The sequence below is a fragment of the Anastrepha ludens genome, chromosome 5, assembly GCF_028408465.1.
Source record: "Anastrepha ludens isolate Willacy chromosome 5, idAnaLude1.1, whole genome shotgun sequence".
In the NCBI taxonomy this organism is placed as follows: Eukaryota; Metazoa; Arthropoda; class Insecta; order Diptera; family Tephritidae; genus Anastrepha; species Anastrepha ludens.
The window spans coordinates 17247092-17266061 of NC_071501.1; the positions used below are offsets into that span (position 1 = coordinate 17247092).

Below are 18970 nucleotides of genomic sequence, written 5' to 3' on the forward strand. Positions count from 1 at the left end.
GGTATTTCGAATGAAAGGTAAGCAAATATACATTTTAATGAAACTTTTATTTATAGGAGATATATACAATATAACCCTAACTTAATTAGCACACTGGCTACTGTGGTTAATGAAATTATATTTTATTGGGAAACATTTCGAAAAACGACGTTTACGTTTGGTTTGTTTTTTCAGATAAATTTTATTTTCTCAAAACATTGAAAGAATTTACATCAGTTGAAGGGTATTTGGTCCTATTGAGGGTTGAGTAATTTTTGAGATGTAATTGTTTTTAAAAATGCAAAACTGACAATTGACATGCGATATATTTCCCATTTTTAGCTTCCGCATGAAATTCGCTATCGTTTTAGTGATACCCAGATAAGCTCCACTTAGCCCATTGTGGAATTCCTTTAACACGAATGTGACTGCATTTCCTATACACTTTGCATAACTTGTGTGATTTGTGACTTAATCTACACAAAACCGGGTGCTACACACTATCTTTCCTTTTAACCAGCATTATCCATGTGCTACTTGTTCCACGACAGTCGGAACGACCTGGATTTATATTCGGCCAAGTACTGTCAATTCAGCAGCATACCCCATATTTATTTATTTATTTATTTATTTATTATTAAAGTCAAAACATACAACCATAGGTTATTTTTTACAATGATTGACCTTAAGAATAGTTGACATAAAAGGATTAACAGTAAAATCAAAATTAAAATTAAAATTACAGATAGTAGTAAAGAAGTATAAGTTGGAGAAAGTATTAAAAGGAAAGTAAGGTAAAAAATAGTGGTAGCAGGAGTAGGGATTAATGGGAAGAGATTTAAAGTACATTCAGCAATTTTCGGCAAGATAGCGAAGCAATTTATTTTTGAAACACGAGCTTTCTTTTATACGTTTAATTTATATGTGTGGGGGACTGTTTATGCTGCTACAACAACAACAACATGTGCTCTATGGGTTTATTGAAAGGTCAATTACACCACTTTGCTGCATATATTTGATTATCCAATTTGCTCTCCATCGCGCTTTGCTAGTGCAACTCAGCGCGGTGTCTTGTGTCTATTCAATCTTTCACATTGACAGCTCCACCAAATTTTCCAAAACAATCTTTGAATACGCAGCCGCACTTCTCCAACAATTTCTTAGCTTTCGTGAGGCATTTAAGTCCTGATGAAGTCGAGAGTTTACGCGCCTCAGAGCTGGTTCGTTTTAGTTTAACGGAAGTACTAAGTATCGCGAACACCATTGACAGTCTCAGCGCCTCGCTTCCTTACACTCGAGTTCATCTTCGGTTGGCAGCATGGTCACATCTCATATTAGATCAGCAAATCAGCCGATTAACGTTTTGAAGTTGGCAGAGTACATCTGCTATAAGCTTTAAACTCAGATTCCCAGTATCAGGAAGGAGTTTGGATGTATAAATCACCTTGTTGTTGTTTCAACAGTAATGGTAGCCCTGTCAGTGTAGAGCATATCACCGGTCATCTTCGTCTAGCTCATCATGCTGTTTCGACAGGTTGGGTCCAGAGGGAGACTGGTGTTATATGAGTCGGTTTTAGGGGGCATGTGAAGAGGTGGTTAGTGTCGTGCGGGGTACCTTCACATGCCGGACATGTGTTTGGAATGTCGGGGTCGATTCTGGATATGTAGGAGTTTAACCTGCTACAGTATCCAGAACGTAGTTGTGCCAGTGGCAGCCGGTTTTACGTTACCGGAATGACTCGGATTTTTCCCGACCAAGGGCTGCCGCCCCAGTATACTAGCCCTGTCTAGTGAACCGTGCAAATCACCTCCCCGAGGGTGGTTTATCAAACCCCACTATTTCTACTTGAAATTTCGCAATAATTTTTTTATACTGATTTTAAAAAGAAAATATTAAGATAAATACAGTACAGATTTTGATTAGATCAGTTTTTAATTCCAGCTCTTAAAAAACTTCTGTTTATATAAACTACATAACTTTACAGAACCGATTAAATTTTTCTTTACCAAAACGACGATGGCATGTTGATTCTATCCGAAATGTTTCCAGGGTCTGAGCTATTCTCTTTAAAAATTGTTTCACTTCCTGAAAGTAATGCTTCAGTAGACTTATCTTCTTCTATCGACGAAATGGAGTATTTTGTGCCATCAGTGCAATCGGTTTGAGGTTTCGGCTTTTTACCTAAGGAAAAATTACCACTCTGTTTGGAGACAACAGGAACAAGATTTTCAGCCGACTGCGTTCTAAAGAAAGGCCAAATTTAATATACATAAAGAATTCTATTTTTAAACCATTAACCGTTTTTAAAGTGTCTTACTTACATTGTTTTTAATACTGCCAAATTGGGTATATTTTTTGTGTAAGTTTTTTCGCCTGATGCTTTTAAAGCAGCTAATTCCTCCGGGTGTGATTTTCTTTTATGAGTACGACAATTGGCCCCATCAGCGAAGGTTTTATCACAAAAGTCACATGAATAAGGTTTTAGACCGCTATGAAGTATTAAATGATTTTTCAGCGTTTTGGCTCGCTTAAATGCTCGCCCGCAATAGTCACACTTGTGGCGCATGACATCAGAATGTACAAGCATATGAAGATTTAAAGTAACACGCGAGTTAAGTTTTAGGCCACATTCGCTACAGACGTGCTTACTGGTACTGTGTATGTCCATGTGTTTCTACAAAAATTCTTGCAGATAATTTTGTACAATTAATTAATTTTTCTTATTACCTTAAGACGCGCACGATTTTTAAAACCTTTCTTACATATTTCGCACTCAAAAGGTGCAAGGTCTGTATGTGTAAGCATGTGTTCTCGTAGTGTAGCTTCCGTTCGTGTTCCTTCACCACATTCCTCACAAATAAATGGACGAATATCTTCATGAACAAACTTTACATGTCTCGCTACATAACCTTTTGTCTGAAATTTTCGATCACATTGGGGACATGGAAATATTCTTTTTTCTGATAGTGGGCGATGCTTATTTATATGAAAATTCAGATCAAATATAGTTTTAAAGGTCCTAGGACATTGTGAGCATGTCAAGGGTTCTAATGCCATTCCATGTCTTTTCTTCATATGTATACGATAATTGCCAGGACGTTGGAAATGAAGTGAGCAGTCGCTACAATAGTATTTGTCATCAATTGACCCTACCTCGGCATCAGGAACGCACTTTTTGATCTTTTGCTTATGACTACTTTTGCCAGATCGTTTACGGTTATCATCCATTAGTTTTAAGTTATTATCTTCCTTTGATGATTCTCCCTTTTCATTTATGAATATTTTGGTTTTGAATAACTTATGTTTTTCTTTCGACTTTATGAAATTAGAAACTTTACCGTCCCTACTTTCTCCATCACATTCTTTTATTGCAGAAAATGTCTGGCCCTCAGCGGTCTCTATGCCAATTTTGCTGGCAAAAGGATCTTCACTTTCAGCTCCCTCAGATTCATGTGCATAGTCAACTTCATCGTCTTGGATGCCATCCCTCGAGATTTCTTTTATTAGTTTAACTTCAAAATTGTGCATGTTAGCCATACTTGTTTGATCAATCGTCTCAGTAAAATAATCTTCTTGATGTTGGTGCTTGTATAATTGAGCTGGATCTTCCTTCAAAATTCCATATTTTAGTCGAATAGACTGGAAATCTGTATCGTTACTGAATTGAGCACTTTGCAGTGCAACATACATTTCTTGCACTTTATCAACACGTTCATTAAAATCTAGAAGGGTTGTCACCAATGAAATGCACTCTGTGCATAATAGTTTGGGCAGATCATCATCGTGTTTAATCTAAATAAAATGTATAATTATTACAAGTGAAATGATTAATTTAAGGTTTATTCATACTTGAACGCAAAAATACTTTCCAATTGCCATGGCCATTGTACATCTATTATCGTCACTTTTTCCCCTAGTAAAAGTCATTAGTGGCTGATGTTCATAGAATATGTTTTTACTATGTGTATCAATTTTCGCGCAAAGTCGACACCAACAGTGCCAATCTTTGGATGTCGAAGAGGAATTGTAGCCTCCATAACCGACTGGATTGTTTAGTGTTTGCATGTTTTTTTCTTTTATATGAATATTAATTAGAAATCGTTAGAGAATCGTGTTGATCATTGTTGGTATTTCCGCCTATTCATTCAAATGAACTTTCGGCAAGGCGATAAGACTCTTATTTTCAGAAAGGAAGATCGCGCCCAAGGATGACAGATTTCCAAGGTTTGGCCCATAACTATGGTTGAAACCAAAAGAGTATGCGAAAGCAATAGAAACTACCAATTATACACACGGCCACACAATATTTAATGGCTTAATATTCATTTAAGCTTACACAATTTTACACGCACTGTTTGTTTTTATTAGATTGATTATTTTAAATCTCACAAATCACACTGAACTTTTACAAACAAGCAAATTCCCATCCTTTTGTTTGTTTTGTTCATTTCTTTTGTATTCGAAAGGGAACTGACGTCAGACTTGCCAAATCGCGATAAATAAAGTAAAGACCTAAGCGAATTGAGTAGCATAGGTGGTACGTTGCCAAAACAGTTACTTTGTTTTTCGCGATTTCGACAAGTTGGACGTCAGCTCAATTTCCAATACAAAAGAGTCAAAAGGAATATAAATTGTATGTTTTTGAAAATTCAGTGAATCATTTGGTAGTATTGTTATTTGTGAGATTTAAACTAACCAAACTAATGAAAACGATGTACCGTGAGTTTAATTGTGAAAGCACAAATTAATATAAAACCTTCAAATGCAGTTTGTTTGCCGTTTGTTTTGTGAAGATGCCGTGGCAAGAAAGTGTGTGTGTGCGTATAATTTCTTGTGTTTGGTTTTTTCCACTGTCTTCGCCTACTCTTCTTAATTCCCCTTCCTTTTGTTTGTTTGGACTTTTGCGAAACGGCGAGTTCCGAAGGCGCAATTTTCTTCACTATCATTCTTGTCGCAAACCAATGGGGTACCAAGGCGAATTTATTACAGGTGACAGCAAACACATATAAGTAAAACCCTACATGTATTTGTTGTTGCGTTTGGTGCAAGCATCATGTCAAAATCAGCAAGCAAATGTAAACATACGAATGTAGACATACCAATACATACAAACAAAGCATATCATTTTGACATAAGCCATACCTACGGCGAAAAATTCAGCTGGGTGAATGCTGTCACCTTATTAAATCCACCTTGTGGGGTACTAAAACAAAAACATGAATTCGCCTTGGCTATTCAGAACTTGTCAAGATATTCGAATTGCCATATCTAGAAGCAAGCAAGCTGTGTTGCCACTAATTTGTGACTTTCATTTAACAATCCAGTAATCGAAGTCAGAGGATTTATTATGAGACATTTTATCCTGATGAAAAGGTAACAAATTCGTAACAATATATTACAAAAGTTATGTTTATCAAAGCGAAAGAGGGTTTTTATAATATGTATGGTAATTGTTGCTGTAGCAGTAAGAGTAGTCGTAGACGGTGAATGCTACCATAACTTTGAAATCAAGACGCACATTCATTTTTCAGGACATCTTAGTTAAGCTAAGCCTTTTCTCTACTCTTTCAAGCCTTTATCGAAAAAATAAGGATGCATTTGAATTGAATTTATTTTTTGTATACAATTTTGTATAATAAAATCACTATCAATAAAAATATCCGCGGTACAAAACTTTTGTTCTTTAAACAGTTCTCATTTTCGGCGCACGTACGGCAAGTGTAGAAAGTTGATAGTTTTTGTGCATTCGGGCATGGCATACAGAACGTACGCACCGCCTTCCACTCAAATACATATACTCTATTTGGTATCAGTTATATTCGTTGCAACAACTGTCGCAATAGTCCAAGGTGAATTTATTACAGGTGACAGCAAACACATATAAGTAAAGCCCTACATGTATTTGTTGTTGCGTTTGGTGCAAGCATCATGTCAATATCAGCAAGCAAATGTAAACATACGAATGTAAACATACCAATACATACAAACAAAGCATATCATTTTGACGTAAGCCATACCTACGGCGAAAAATTCAGCTGGGTGAATGCTGTCACCTTATTAAATCCACCTTGCAATAGTCCCATTGAGACAGGCTTATTACACAGAAATAGACTATTGTGAATGTACCCTGAAAATCAATTGGGGGCATTCTTGCTTGGGAGATTTGAGCTAAACGTAAAAAAATAAACAATTTTACAAAAACAAATATTTTCAAGCTTTAACTATGCTTTTTTATTTAGAAATATCTAAATTTGTACATATTTTAGTATTTTTGATGCGATTCCTATGATATTTAATAAGGCATGTTACAATATAGTTTTGGAATCAGATGCTCTCAGCTGTGTGAATGTTTTTTTTAGAACACAGGCACTGCCAAATGGTAGTCTCGCACCCACCATTCGGCTACAGCGGTCGCTATATACGAAATGTAAAATATTAGCCGTTTTGGACGCTCCTTTGAAGGTTGTATGCAAAGGTTTACAGGTTATATTGCAAATTAGAAAGAGAGATCAAGACAAGTACCAAGTCGAATAGATTTTAATGTAAGCACATTTATTTGTTTAAAAAATTTAAAATAATATAATATTTATCTTTACCAAAACGACGATGGTATGTTATTCCTCTCCGTAAGACTAGTCATGTCTAAACTGTTTTCTTTAAAAAATGTTTGGCTCCCCGATAACACTGTTTCAGCAGACGCATCTACTCCTGTCAACGAATTGGAGTGTTTTCTGTCCACAGTATAATCCAGTGGAGGTTTCGGCTTTCTACCTAACGAAAAATTGCCACTCTGTTTGGAGACAACTGGGATAAGATTTTCGGCTGATTTTGTTCTAAGGGAACCACAAAATAATTTAAAGCTTTTTAATAATTAATTATTTTTTACTTACACAGTTTTCAGTACAGCCAATTTTGGTATATTTTTTGTATGTGTTTTTTCGCCTGAAGCCTCTAACGCTGCTAATTCCTCCGGATGAGTTTTTTTTTTGTGCGTACGACAATTAGCCCCATTGGCAAAAGTTTTATCGCAGAAATCGCATGAATAAGGTTTTAGTCCACTATGGAGTATTAAATGATTTTTCAGCGTTTTGGCTCGTTTGAAAGCCCGCCCACAGTAGTCACATTTGTGGCGCATAACATCAGAATGTACGAGCATATGTAAGTTCAAAGTCACACGAGAATTCAGTTTTAAACCACACTCACTGCAGATGTGTTTATTAGAACTGTGCGTGTCCATATGTTTCTACAAACATTGATAATTATAATTTGCTTTACACAATATGAATTTCCAATTACCTTCAGGCGGGTACGATTTTTAAAACCTTTCTTACATATTTCGCACTCAAAAGGTGCAAGGTCTGTATGGGTAAGCATGTGTACTCGTAGTGTAGCTTCCGTTCGTGTTCCTTCACCACATTCCTCACAAATAAATGGACGAATATCTTCATGAACAAACTTTACATGTCTCGCTACATAACCTTTTGTCTGAAATTTTCGATCACATTGTGGACATGGAAATATTCTTTTTTCTGATAGTGGACGATGCTTATTTATATGAAAATTCAGATCAAATATAGTCTTAAAGGTTCTAGGACATTGTGAGCATGTCAGAGGTTCTAATGCCATTCCATGTCTTTTCTTCATATGTACACGAAAATTGCCACGACGTTGAAAATGAAGTGAGCAGTCACTACAAAAGAACTGGTTGTCGGTTGACCCTACCTCGGAATCAGGAACGCACTTTTTGATCTTTTGCTTATGACTACTTTTGCCAGATCGTTTACGGTTATCATCCATTAGTTTTAAGTTATTATCTTCCTTTGATGATTCTCCCTTTTCATTTATGAATATTTTGGTTTTGAATAACTTATGTTTTTCTTTCGAATTTATGAAATTAGAAAGTTTACCGTCACTACTTTCTTCATCACATTCTTTTATTGCAGAAAATGTCTGGCCCTCAGCGGTCTCTACGCCAATTTTGCTGACAAAAGGATCACTTCTAGCTCCCTCAGGTTCTTTGGCATAGTCAACTTCATCGTCTTGGATGTCATCCCTCGAGATTTCTTTTATTAGTTTAACTTCAAAATTGTGCATGTTAGCCATACTTGTTTGATCAATCGTCTCAGTAAAATAATCTTCTTGATGTTGGTGCTTGTATAATTGAGCTGGATCTTCCTTCAAAATTCCATATTTTAGTCGAATAGACTGGAAATCTGTATCGTTACTGAATTGAGCACTCTGCAGAGCAGCATACATTTCTTGCACTTTATCAACACGTTGATTAAAATCTAGAAGGGTTGTCACCAATGAAATGCACTCTGTGCATAATAATTTGGGCAAATCGTCGTCGTGTTTTATCTAAAGGAAATATACAATCATTACGAAAAAGTAAAAGAAGGGAAGTGATTCATTTAAAGTTTATTCATACTTGTACGTAAAAATATTTTCCTATTGCTACGGCCATTGTACATCTATTATCGTCACTTTTGCCCCCCGAGTAAGTTATTTGTGGTTGATGTTCATAGAAAATATTTTCACTGTGTGTATCAATCTTTGCGCAAAGTCGACACCAATAGTGCCAATCTGTGAATGCTGAGATGGTGTTGAAGCTTTTTTCGCCGACTGATGTCGTTGTTGTTTGCATGTCTTGCCCTTCTTCTATATTCGCTAATGAATAATGAGTAATTTTGAATCGCAGCTATAATTGTTTATAATTTCTTCCTCCTTGAGTGGTTGGCGATGAGACCCTTTTGTTTTCAGAGGTGAGATTTTATCGATAGTTAAGAACGTCAAATAGCATCATGCGATCAGGCAAGGAGAATCTATTACATAGTACATGTGATATCAATCGATCAGCTGATTTGTTTATACTTTCGTTCCTCGTTAGGATGCCAGCACAAAATGAAATGACGAAAAGCCGTTCCATTCGTATCATCGTTGTGAGATTTCAACTTCAACTGTATGTCGGCTGTTCAACGCAGTTCGTGCTAATTTTTTTATTTTTCTTTCTATTTCCGCTTGTCGCTATATTCTAATGTACAAAGCCTTGTTGTTGGTCTATTGCCATCATCTTTAATAACTGTTCCTTGCGGTCAGGTGCGCCAAATTATGCGCATGGAAAGTTAATTGTTTAAATTATAACTGCCCATGCACAGCAATTAACGTTTCAACTATTTTTTAAGAAAATGTATTCACCCCTGTCGAATATAGGTAAAAATTGATTGTATTTTGTTTTGCGTTTGGGACTCTTAATATTAAAATGAACTAGTTGCTTTCATGGGAAACTACTCTTAGAATGAGAGCTAGAAAACAAAACGCCTTGCTCTAAGCTTAATCCAAATATTTCAAGCTTTGTGTTGAAATTGCTGCTTAATATTACCACAAATTTATCCAGATTCCCAGAATCCTTGGCGTCCTCCTAAGTTGACTGCTTTTTTAAAAACTCACAAGCCTTAAAATCACAATAATGCAAAGACATTCAAATAAGTTATTACTCTTCTTTTCGTTTGTTTTATTCATTCCCAGCTATGACGTCAACCGATTGTCAAAATCGCGAAAAATAAATTAGCGGCTTTCGGCAGGCATCACCTTTAGTATTCTATACACCGTGGGGACAATCGAGATGGAACTTTGCCTGCGTCCTCGTTTACTGGCGTGTAAGGTTTTATAATTCATACTATTTATAAAAATGTTGTAGTATCGTAATAATACGTTCACATATGCATTATTCACCTATAAATCCACAAAATTAATCTACCCGTTCACATTTGGCAGATTACCTGCAAAATTGACAATCAGCAGTCAGTACTACTTTAGAGGTTTTTCTTCATAAAAATTATTTTGGTGGAATATTTGGTGTTTTTGGTTCCTTTAATAATTATTAACGATATGAAGAAAATACAAGGAAAAGGAATAGATAATTTAATTGCGCGATGGGCTGGTAATAATAAACAGTTAGAGGAAATCGGCATGCGACGTCTACTGAGGTTGGCAGCAATACGCATTAAAAATTCTATTTTACATTTTACAATACGTAATAAGAGGACAAAACGTTTATGGACACACGCTTTTTTCTGTAAAATGAATCCCTAATTAATAATATTTAACAAAAATTGTATTAGAATTATGTTTACAGACCTGTTTTCTTTGCCGGCATCCATTTCATTTAGTTTTTATTTTGATGTTTCTCCTTACATTCGTAATAATAATTATCGATAACACAGAAAACAAACCCTATGTCAAAAAGTATCGTTATTATCTAGGATTATTTTATAATCTCAGATTTTGGCAGAAAAATTTTGTATGCGACATCTCGCTTTTTAATTACGGATTTTGAGTTAAGCGCGAAAAAGTAGATCATCTACTTATATGTGAACGTATTATAAAATATATAGTGACAGTGGCGAAAAATTTATTATTTTTATAACATTTTTTCTTCCAAATTTTCACTTTTTATGAAAATATTATTTAATTTTTTAGTCCAAAATTTCACTACTGTTGAAAATAATGATTTAGCGATTCATCGTACGAATTTTTATTTAAAATTTTCAATTTTTATGAAAATTTTATTTTGTCGCGGTTTTTTATTAAAATTTTTCACTATTTTTGAAAATAATGATTTATCGAAGGTTAAAGTTTAATTTAACTCTTTTAAAAACTACAAAGTTCTATCGAACCTCATTATTGGTTGACTGGGTTTTTTCGGTTCTCCTTTATTTTTTTTCTTACTAGCGTTCCTTTGACAGTTCTTCCCGCACATTTATTTTGCACGGTCTTACAAACGTTTACAAGGACATTTTTAATAATAGATTTTTAATCAAATTCGTAGTATTATTGAGTAAAAATAGCAAATCTTGTGTTAAAGAGTGTTAATATGTGAATATTGTTACTTTTCTGTGTTTGTATTTAAGTAAAATAAGTTTCTGTTATGGGGCATTTTTTCAGGCTTATGTAAAAAAGAAGCATTTTTAACGTTAAATATTGCTATTAATTCTTAATGGTAATTTATAAAAAGTACTATGAATCAAAATGCTGATATAGTGACTACATTTGTGTTATAATTTTTGAATTCGGTCCACGCACTTAGACAATATAATTAAATTTATCGTGGTAGCAATGGAAAGCCAACGGTAACGGAATGCTCTGTCTTAAGAATTTCGTTAAATTTGAATTTTCCTCACATCACAATCGTCATGAGTTATTCTACTAATAATCATATTCACTCTAATTGTAAGTTTTTAAAACAGGTCACTGCGATCTTATGTGAATAGATCATAATGTTGTAATATTTTATTAAACTATACATTTAACCAATTTAGATTTTTTATATTGTATATGTGGAAATTATTAACACACTTCTTCTTTGTAAAGTTATTGAACTATATTTTTATCATTAGTAATGCTTCTTTTAATTTATCCTGTAGGCAATAATTTTTTCCCAGATTTCTTCAGTAGATAACGAAATTTGTGAATCATCCACGCCAATTTATTTGTTTTTTTTTTTATACGTAGCAGACCTACATAATAGTATGGTATATATTATATTTTTTTCAATCACGTTCCGTTTGATTGTAGTGTTGTTATATTGTATGCGTTAGTATATATTATTTTCGCAATTTTTGGCTAATGGGGGGCAACTCTACCAAAAGTTTTTATATTTTTATGTGGAGTATTTTAATAAATTCTTTTAATAAATAAATAATAAAACTAACAAATTATTTAGCCACGAGCAATAAATAATTACGACATGTACATATGGGAGATTATTACTTGAGCCCTTTAAAATGTTTGGTTTCGGCTGAAATTGCCCAATGTTCACTCTAATGTTTAAATAAAAGCAGTTTTGAAACTTTATACTCGCTAATTTACTTACTTTCAATTTCTTAACAAAAAATGTCATGTCACTATCTCGTAAATTTTAGTACATTTATGAGTAGCCATTTTTATGGCATAAACACACTCGGAGATTTGCCATTGCCTACCGTGGGACATAGACGTCGTAGAATGGAAAGAATAAATCATTGAAATGTTTGAGTTGCCTAGTTGTGGAGTAGAAGTTACCACGCTTCTAACCCCTCCGCCACAAACAAAATGGTAAATAAATTTTAGCCGAAAATATTGCCGGCCGTACTATGCTTGTGCAGATTTTGTGGATATCAGTTTCCCCTTTATCAATTTCGTAAACTTCTTTATATTTATTTAAACTAATTAACTTTCAAAAGCAAATTAATTTTTTTACTTTACCAAAATGATGATTGTGTATTACTTCCATTTGGAAAGTTGCCTGTATCTGAATCATTAGTATTATTAAACATTGTTTTACTTTCAGAAAGTCCTGTTTCAGCAGATCCATCTATCTTTATCATCGAATCGGAGTCCTTTGTGCCAACAGTACAAATAGGCTTTGTTCTAGAAAACAAATTTAATATAATTGGAGCTTATTTCATTTAAAATAATTAACTATTTTACAGATATTTTTAACTTACACTGTTTTTAATGCGGCCAGTCTGGGTATATTTTTCGTGTATGTTTTTTCTCCTGAAGCCTCTAATGCCGCTAATTCTTCCGGATGTGATTTCCTTTTGTGAGTACGACAATTGGCCCCATTAGCAAAGGTTCTGTCACAGAAGTCACATGTATAGGGCTTTAGACCACTATGGAGTATTAAATGGCTTTTTAGCGTTTTCGCACGCTTAAATGCTCGCCCACAATAATCACACTTATGACGCATAATATCAGAATGTACTAGCATATGACGATTTAGAGTTTCACGAGTATTTAATTGTAAGCCACATTCTCTGCAGATGTGCTTACTGGAACTGTGTATCTGCATATGATTCTGTAAATAATCTATCAATGAATATAATTTTACCCTTTAATTATCTAGTTGTTTTTTACCTTTAAACGCGCCTGATTTTTGAAACATTTCTTACATATTTCACATTCAAAAGGTGCCAGGTCAGTGTGTATAAGCATATGTTCTCGTAGTGTTGTTTCGGTTCGTGTTCCTTCTCCACATTCTTCACAAATAAATGGACGAATATCTTCATGAACAAACTTTATATGCCTGGCTACAGAACCTTTTGTCTGAAATTTTCGGTCACATTGTGGGCATGGAAGAATTCGTTTCTCTGATAGTGGACGATGTGTTTTTATATGGAAATTCAATTCGAATACTGTCTTGAAAGATTTATGACATTGAGAGCATGTCAAAGGTTCTAGTGCCATTCCATGTCTTTTCTTCATATGTATACGATAATTGCCAGGACGTTGGAAATGAAGAGAGCAGGTGCTACAAAAGTATTTGTCGTCAGTTGACTTTTCCTCGGAGCCAGTAATACCCTTTTCTAACTTTTTGTCAAAACTACTTTTGTAAGATCGTTTAAGATTAGTATCAATTAACTTCAATTTCTTATCCTTCTTTGACGATCCTCTCTTGTCATTTGTGTTTATTTCGGTTTTTAATAACTTATTCTGTGCATTCAAAGGTATGAAATCAGATAATTTACCATCATTACTTTCTCCATCACATTCTTTTATTGCACGAAGAGTCTGGTTTTCAGAGGTCTCAACGACAACTCCGCTGGCAAATGGATCTTCACCTTCCGTGCCTTCAAATTCAAGTGAATGACTAACTTCATCTGTTTGGATACCATCGCTTGAGACTTCCGTTATTAATTTGATTTCAAATTTGTGCATGTTTGCCACACTTGCTTCATCAATTTTCTCAGTAAAACACTCTCCTTCATCTTGGTGCTGTATAGCTGGATCTTCCTTCAAAATTCCATATTTTAGTCGAATAGACTGAAAATCTGTATCGTTGCTGAATTGAGCACTTTGCAGTTCAGCATACATTTCTTGCACTTTAACAACACGTTCATTAAAATCTAGAAGGGTTGTCACCAATGAAATGCACTCTGTGCATAATAATTTGGGCAAATCGTCATCGTGTTTTATCTGAAGGAAATATACAATCATTACGAAAAAGTAAAAGGATGAAGTGATTCATTTAAAGTTTATTCATACTTGTACGTAAAAATATTTTCCTATTGCTACGGCCATTGTACATCTATTATCGTCACTTTTGCCCCCCGAGTAAGTTATTTGTGGTTGATGTTCATAGAAAATATTTTCACTGTGTGTATCAATCTTTGCGCAAAGTCGACACCAATAGTGCCAATCTGCGGAAGCGGATGCGGAGGTAGAAGTGGAGTTGTAGTCTTTTCCGCCGACTGATGCGTTTCCTGTCTGCATATTTTGCTCTCCGTTCTATATTTACTAATTAATGAATCGTATTGCGAGTTGTTTATATTTCCCTCAATCTTTCAGTGGGTGGCGATGATACTCCTTTTATTTTCAGAGATGAAATTTCATCGATAGTTAAAAACGTTAAATAAAATCATGCGATCTGGCATGGGCTATCGGGTGTTTTCTTAAGAGCTTGAGAACTTTAAGTAATAAAAAACAGAAATATTGTTGCAATGAATTTTATTTTTTATAGTCTGGTAGATAATTACATGGCATTTATTTTTTGACTATGACATCTGACATGCATTCGCCACGGCTAAGAGTGTAATGGTCTATTCAATCAATTCAATAAATCGATTGTTAAGCGCGCTGTATGGCAACTTGTTGGAACCGAACGTCGTCGATATTTAGTTGTTTAATTTTTGGAAACAAACATTATATCAGCATGGTTCGATAGCGATCGCCATTCATCGTTACGGCAGCTCTTTCCTCGTTTCGAAAGAAATAGGGACCAACGATGCCGCGAGCGTGTAAACCGCACGTAAAATGGACGAAGTGCTCAATGAACTTTTCGAACAGATTTATTTTTTTCAAACTAAATTTCCACAATTGGAAAGTGTTGTTGTGGTGTTAAACGCATGGTGCAAAGAATTGGCCAATAACAGACCGTTATACGGCTCTCAGCGAATTTGACAGAATCAGCTGACCTGATCAGTTTGACATAAAGCCAAATATAATATATATTTATATAGTATGGTTACTGACGATGAGAAATAAAATACAAATAACTAGGAAACGTGCTAAAAACAATACGTGCTTATTTTTTCATTAAAGTATTAGTATATATGTATATATTTAGTGGACACAAGGTATAAATACTGTACAAATTGTGCCTTTATCAACTCCTGTTTAGCCACACATACATATGCCCTCATTTGTTTTCATCATGAATGTGTAAAATAAACCTATGCTGAAAAGATTTTGAATGGTGTGGCCAATATCAGACCATTAGCCGGCTCTCAGCTAATTTGACAGAATACGCCGATGCGCTAACTTAGCTGGGTAAGGGAATCGGTTTGTTTACGAAAAAACTAAGAATGTGTTAGTGATATACGAAAAAAATCAACACGGCCTTCCCTTATGTTGCTATCTGATTGGACGAGTGCGTGAATACATGTGAAATGATCGTGTAGAATTCCTCGTGACGCGGCAATCGAAGTTGCTGGCATAATTTTATTTTTGACCATAGTTATTGGCCAAACCTGGTAATCTATCATCCTTAAAATGAATCGGATAGAAAAAAAGTACCACACTATTCGTCTTCTTTATCTTAGCTCTTGATTCCATCCGTCATCTCGCATTCAAATCAGCCAAGTTGGCTCGTAAGAGAAATAGCTGTGCGAGTCAATATGCTCATCACTTCAGTAGTCGTATAGAAAGCCAGGGTTTGCATTAGCTCCTCCTCCTATATATTTGTGGTGTGCGACTTGATGTTGTTCCACAAATGGAGGGACCTACAGTTTCAAGCCAACTCCGAACGACAGATATTTTTATAAGGAGCAGAAATACACTCGGAGGTTTGCCATTGCCTGCCGAGGGGCGACCGCTATCAGAAAAATGTTTTTCTTAATTTTGGTGTTTCACCGAGATTCGAACCAACGTTCTCTCTGTGAATTCCGTATGGTAATCACGCACCAACCCATTCAGCTTCGGCGGCCGCCAGCAATATCGACGAAAATATTGCTTTGCTCTCGCTACTACTATGAACTTGAACAGATGAGTAGTGTAGTAGGTAGTAAAAAACGTGGGATCAATTGTTATACTCCGCTCCACTCTACGTTTCCTTACTGATAGTAGCTCAGAGTAATGGCAAAACAAAAAAAAAAAACGCCCACTGCTCTCTGTAGTTGGAGTAGTAGTGAAGAACTTGAAATCGGCCAGATCACTACTTGCGAAGTTATTCATGTGTACTCCAGCTACCCCCACTACTATCGCTTCTGTTGATCATCTACTATTCCCTTAGCTACTATTTAAGCAGTGTTTGTTTTTGTTTTGTCATGTGCATTCTGTACGCGTTTTTGCGGGGATACACTAAAAATATAACCGCCAAATTAGGTACGTCAGTATACTGTAGGTTGTAGGTATGGTTGAATACAACTTAAAATTATATTTGCACATCAACCCAACGTAAACAATAATACACTATTTGCCAGAGGTTGGATATAAACGCTGACATCTTGAAAATAAAAGTAACTTACTTGGTTAAAAGTCCGGTCCACAAATTAATAAAAAATTAAAATTACTAGACAATATAAACGCGAAGCTTGAAAGTCTTTATTTAAGTTTCTCATTTTATTGCACAAGTAAATTGCCTTCAAACAAACAGCTGATTTTGACGTAATAAAAATTCAAAAGCAAAAACGAAATACCTGTATGTATGTTTTCAATTATAAGCGAAGGCCATCGCCTGTAATAAATTCGCCTTGGCTCACTGTGCTTGAAAGTACTGTTTCAGCCGATGAATTTATCGTTGTCAAGGAACTGGAGTGATTGGCACCAATAGCACAATCGGACGGAAGTTTCAATTTCCTTCCTAATAAAAGGTCATCATTCTGTTTGGAGCCAACAGGAATTAGATTTTCGGCAGATTGCGTTCTGTAAGGAATTCAAATTTAATTGAATTTAATTTTTAAGATATTTTTTACTTACACTGTTTTTAATACAGACAATCTGGGTATATTTTTCGTGTAAGTTTTTTCTCCTGAAGCCTCTAATGCCGCTAATTCTTCCGGATGTGATTTTCTTTTGTGAGTCCGGCAATTGGCCCCAGTTGCAAAAGTTCTGTCACAGAAGTCACATGTATAGGGCTTTAGACCACTATGGAGTATTAAATGATTCTTCAACGTTTTGGCTCGTTTAAAAGCTCGCCCACAATAATCACACTTATGACGCATAATATCAGAATGTACGAGCATATGACGATTTAGAGTTTCACGAGTATTTAATTGCAAGCCGCATTCTCTGCAGATGTGCTTACTGGAACTGTGTATCTGCATATGATTCTGTAAATTATCTATCAATGCATATAATTTTACCCTTTATTTATCTAGTTGTTTTTTTACCTTTAAACGCGCCTGATTTTTGAAACCTTTCTTACATATTTCACATTCAAAAGGTGCCAGGTCAGTGTGTATAAGCATATGTTCTCGTAGTGTTGTTTCGGTTCGTGTACCTTTACCACATTCTTCACAAATAAATGGACGAATATCTTCATGAACAAATTTTATATGTGTGCTTACAGAATCTTTTGTTTGAAATTTTCGATCACATTGTGGGCATGGAAATATTCGCTTATCCGACAGTGGCCGATGCGTTTTTATGTGATGGGTTAGTTTGAACTCTGTTTTGAAAGATTTTTGACATTGAGGACATGTCAAAGGATCTAATTCATATACGATGCCATGTCTTTTCTTCATATGCACACGAAAATTGCCAGGACGTTGAAAATGAAGGGAGCAGGTGCTACAAAAGTATTTGTCATCAGTTGACTTTCCCTCGGAGCCAGTAATAAACTTTTCTAACTTTATACCAAAACTACTTTTATGAGATCGTTTACGATTAGTATCAATTAACTTCAATTCATTATCTTTTTTTGAAGCTCCTCCCTTTTCATTTGTGTTTATTTCGGTTTTTAATAACTTATTCTGTGCATTCAAAGGTATGAAATCAGATAATTTACCATCATTACTTTCTCCATCACATTCTTTTATTGCACGAAGAGTCTGGTTTTCAGAGGTCTCAACGACAACTCCGCTGGCAAATGGATCTTCACCTTCCGTGCCTTCAAATTCGAGTGAATGACTAACTTCATTGGTTTGCATACAATCGGTTGAAATTTCCGTTATTAATTTGATTTCAAAATTGTGCATGTTTACCACACTTGCTTCATCAATCTTTTCAGTAAAACAATCTTCTTCATGTTGGTGCTTGTATAATTGAGCTGGATCTTCCTTCAGAATTCCATATTTTAGTCGAATAGACTGAAAATCTCTATCGTTACTGAATTGAGCACTTTGCAGTTCAGCATACATTTCTTGCACTTTAACAACACGTTCATTAAAATCTAGAAGGGTTGTCACCAATGAAATGCACTCTGTGCATAATAATTTGGGCAAATCGTCATCGTGTTTTATCTGAAGGAAATATACAATCATTACGAAAAAGTAAAAGGATGAAGTGATTCATTTAAAGTTTATTCATACTTGTACGTAAAAATATTTTCCTATTGCTACGGCCATTGTACATCTATTATCGTCACTTTTGCCCCCCGAGTAAGTTATTTGTGGTTGATGTTCATAGAAAATATTTTCACTGTGTGTATCAATCTTTGCGCAAAGTCGACACCAATAGTGCCAATCTGCGGATGCGGATGCGGAGGTAGAAGTGGAGTTGTAGTCTTTTCCGCCGATTGATGCGTTTCCTGTCTGCATATTTCGCTCTCCTTTTTTATATTTACTAATTAATGAATCGTATTGCGAGTTGTTTATATTTTCTTCAAGCTTTCAGTGTATGGCGATGATACTTTTATTTTCAGAGATGAAATTTCATCGATAGTTAAAAACGTTAAATGACATCATGCGATCTGGCATGGCTAACTATCGAGTGTTTTCTTAAGAGCTTAAGAACTTTAAATGATAAAATATACACTTTAAATGAAAGAATAAACAGAAATAACATATAGTT

At 35.0% G+C, this 18970-nt stretch overlaps 3 protein-coding genes across 3 annotated transcripts in view; 1 reads left to right on the forward strand and 2 right to left on the reverse strand.

Moving 5' to 3' along the window:
- Positions 1 to 1879: 1879 nt before the first annotated feature.
- LOC128863627 (uncharacterized) lies at positions 1880 to 9086 on the reverse strand. The gene is made up of 8 exons (XM_054102875.1): positions 8409 to 9086; positions 7277 to 8338; positions 6871 to 7223; positions 6577 to 6813; positions 3830 to 4076; positions 2708 to 3772; positions 2302 to 2654; positions 1880 to 2223 (listed from the first exon to the last, which is right to left on the reverse strand). The coding sequence occupies exons 1-8, from the start codon at positions 8622 to 8624 to the stop codon at positions 1983 to 1985; spliced, it is 3774 nt and encodes a 1257-aa protein (XP_053958850.1). The 5' UTR covers positions 8625 to 9086; the 3' UTR covers positions 1880 to 1982.
- A 1574-nt stretch (positions 9087 to 10660) lies between these two features.
- The window catches only part of LOC128864425 (zinc finger protein 600-like), an 86443-nt gene continuing 78133 nt past the window's right edge, over positions 10661 to 18970 (forward strand). The window contains exons 1-2 of the mRNA XM_054104079.1: positions 10661 to 10817; positions 10925 to 11209. The gene's annotated coding sequence lies outside the window, so the exon portion shown is untranslated. The remainder of the gene's footprint in view (positions 10818 to 10924; positions 11210 to 18970) is intronic.
- Positions 11273 to 18854, reverse strand: LOC128863632 (zinc finger protein 91-like). Its single transcript, XM_054102881.1, has 8 exons — positions 18490 to 18854; positions 17350 to 18420; positions 16937 to 17289; positions 16681 to 16882; positions 14006 to 14248; positions 12878 to 13936; positions 12466 to 12818; positions 11273 to 12388 (listed from the first exon to the last, which is right to left on the reverse strand). The coding sequence occupies exons 1-8, from the start codon at positions 18715 to 18717 to the stop codon at positions 12220 to 12222; spliced, it is 3678 nt and encodes a 1225-aa protein (XP_053958856.1). The 5' UTR covers positions 18718 to 18854; the 3' UTR covers positions 11273 to 12219.

Excerpts from the sequence above, each read along its gene's own strand:
- LOC128863632 (XM_054102881.1), bottom strand. The coding sequence starts at position 18,717 with ATGCAGACAGGAAACGCATCAATCGGCGGAAAAGACTACAACTCCACT. Across the intron at positions 18,421-18,489 it reads GAAAATATTTTTACGTACAA|ATAAAACACGATGACGATTT; the intron begins GTATGAATAAAC and ends TATTTCCTTCAG. Across the intron at positions 16,883-16,936 it reads TTGTCTGTATTAAAAACAGT|AACGCAATCTGCCGAAAATC; the intron begins GTAAGTAAAAAA and ends AATTCCTTACAG.
- LOC128863627 (XM_054102875.1), bottom strand. The coding sequence starts at position 8,624 with ATGCAAACAACAACGACATCAGTCGGCGAAAAAAGCTTCAACACCATC. Across the intron at positions 8,339-8,408 it reads GAAAATATTTTTACGTACAA|ATAAAACACGACGACGATTT; the intron begins GTATGAATAAAC and ends TATTTCCTTTAG. Across the intron at positions 2,655-2,707 it reads AAAATCGTGCGCGTCTTAAG|AAACACATGGACATACACAG; the intron begins GTAATAAGAAAA and ends GAATTTTTGTAG.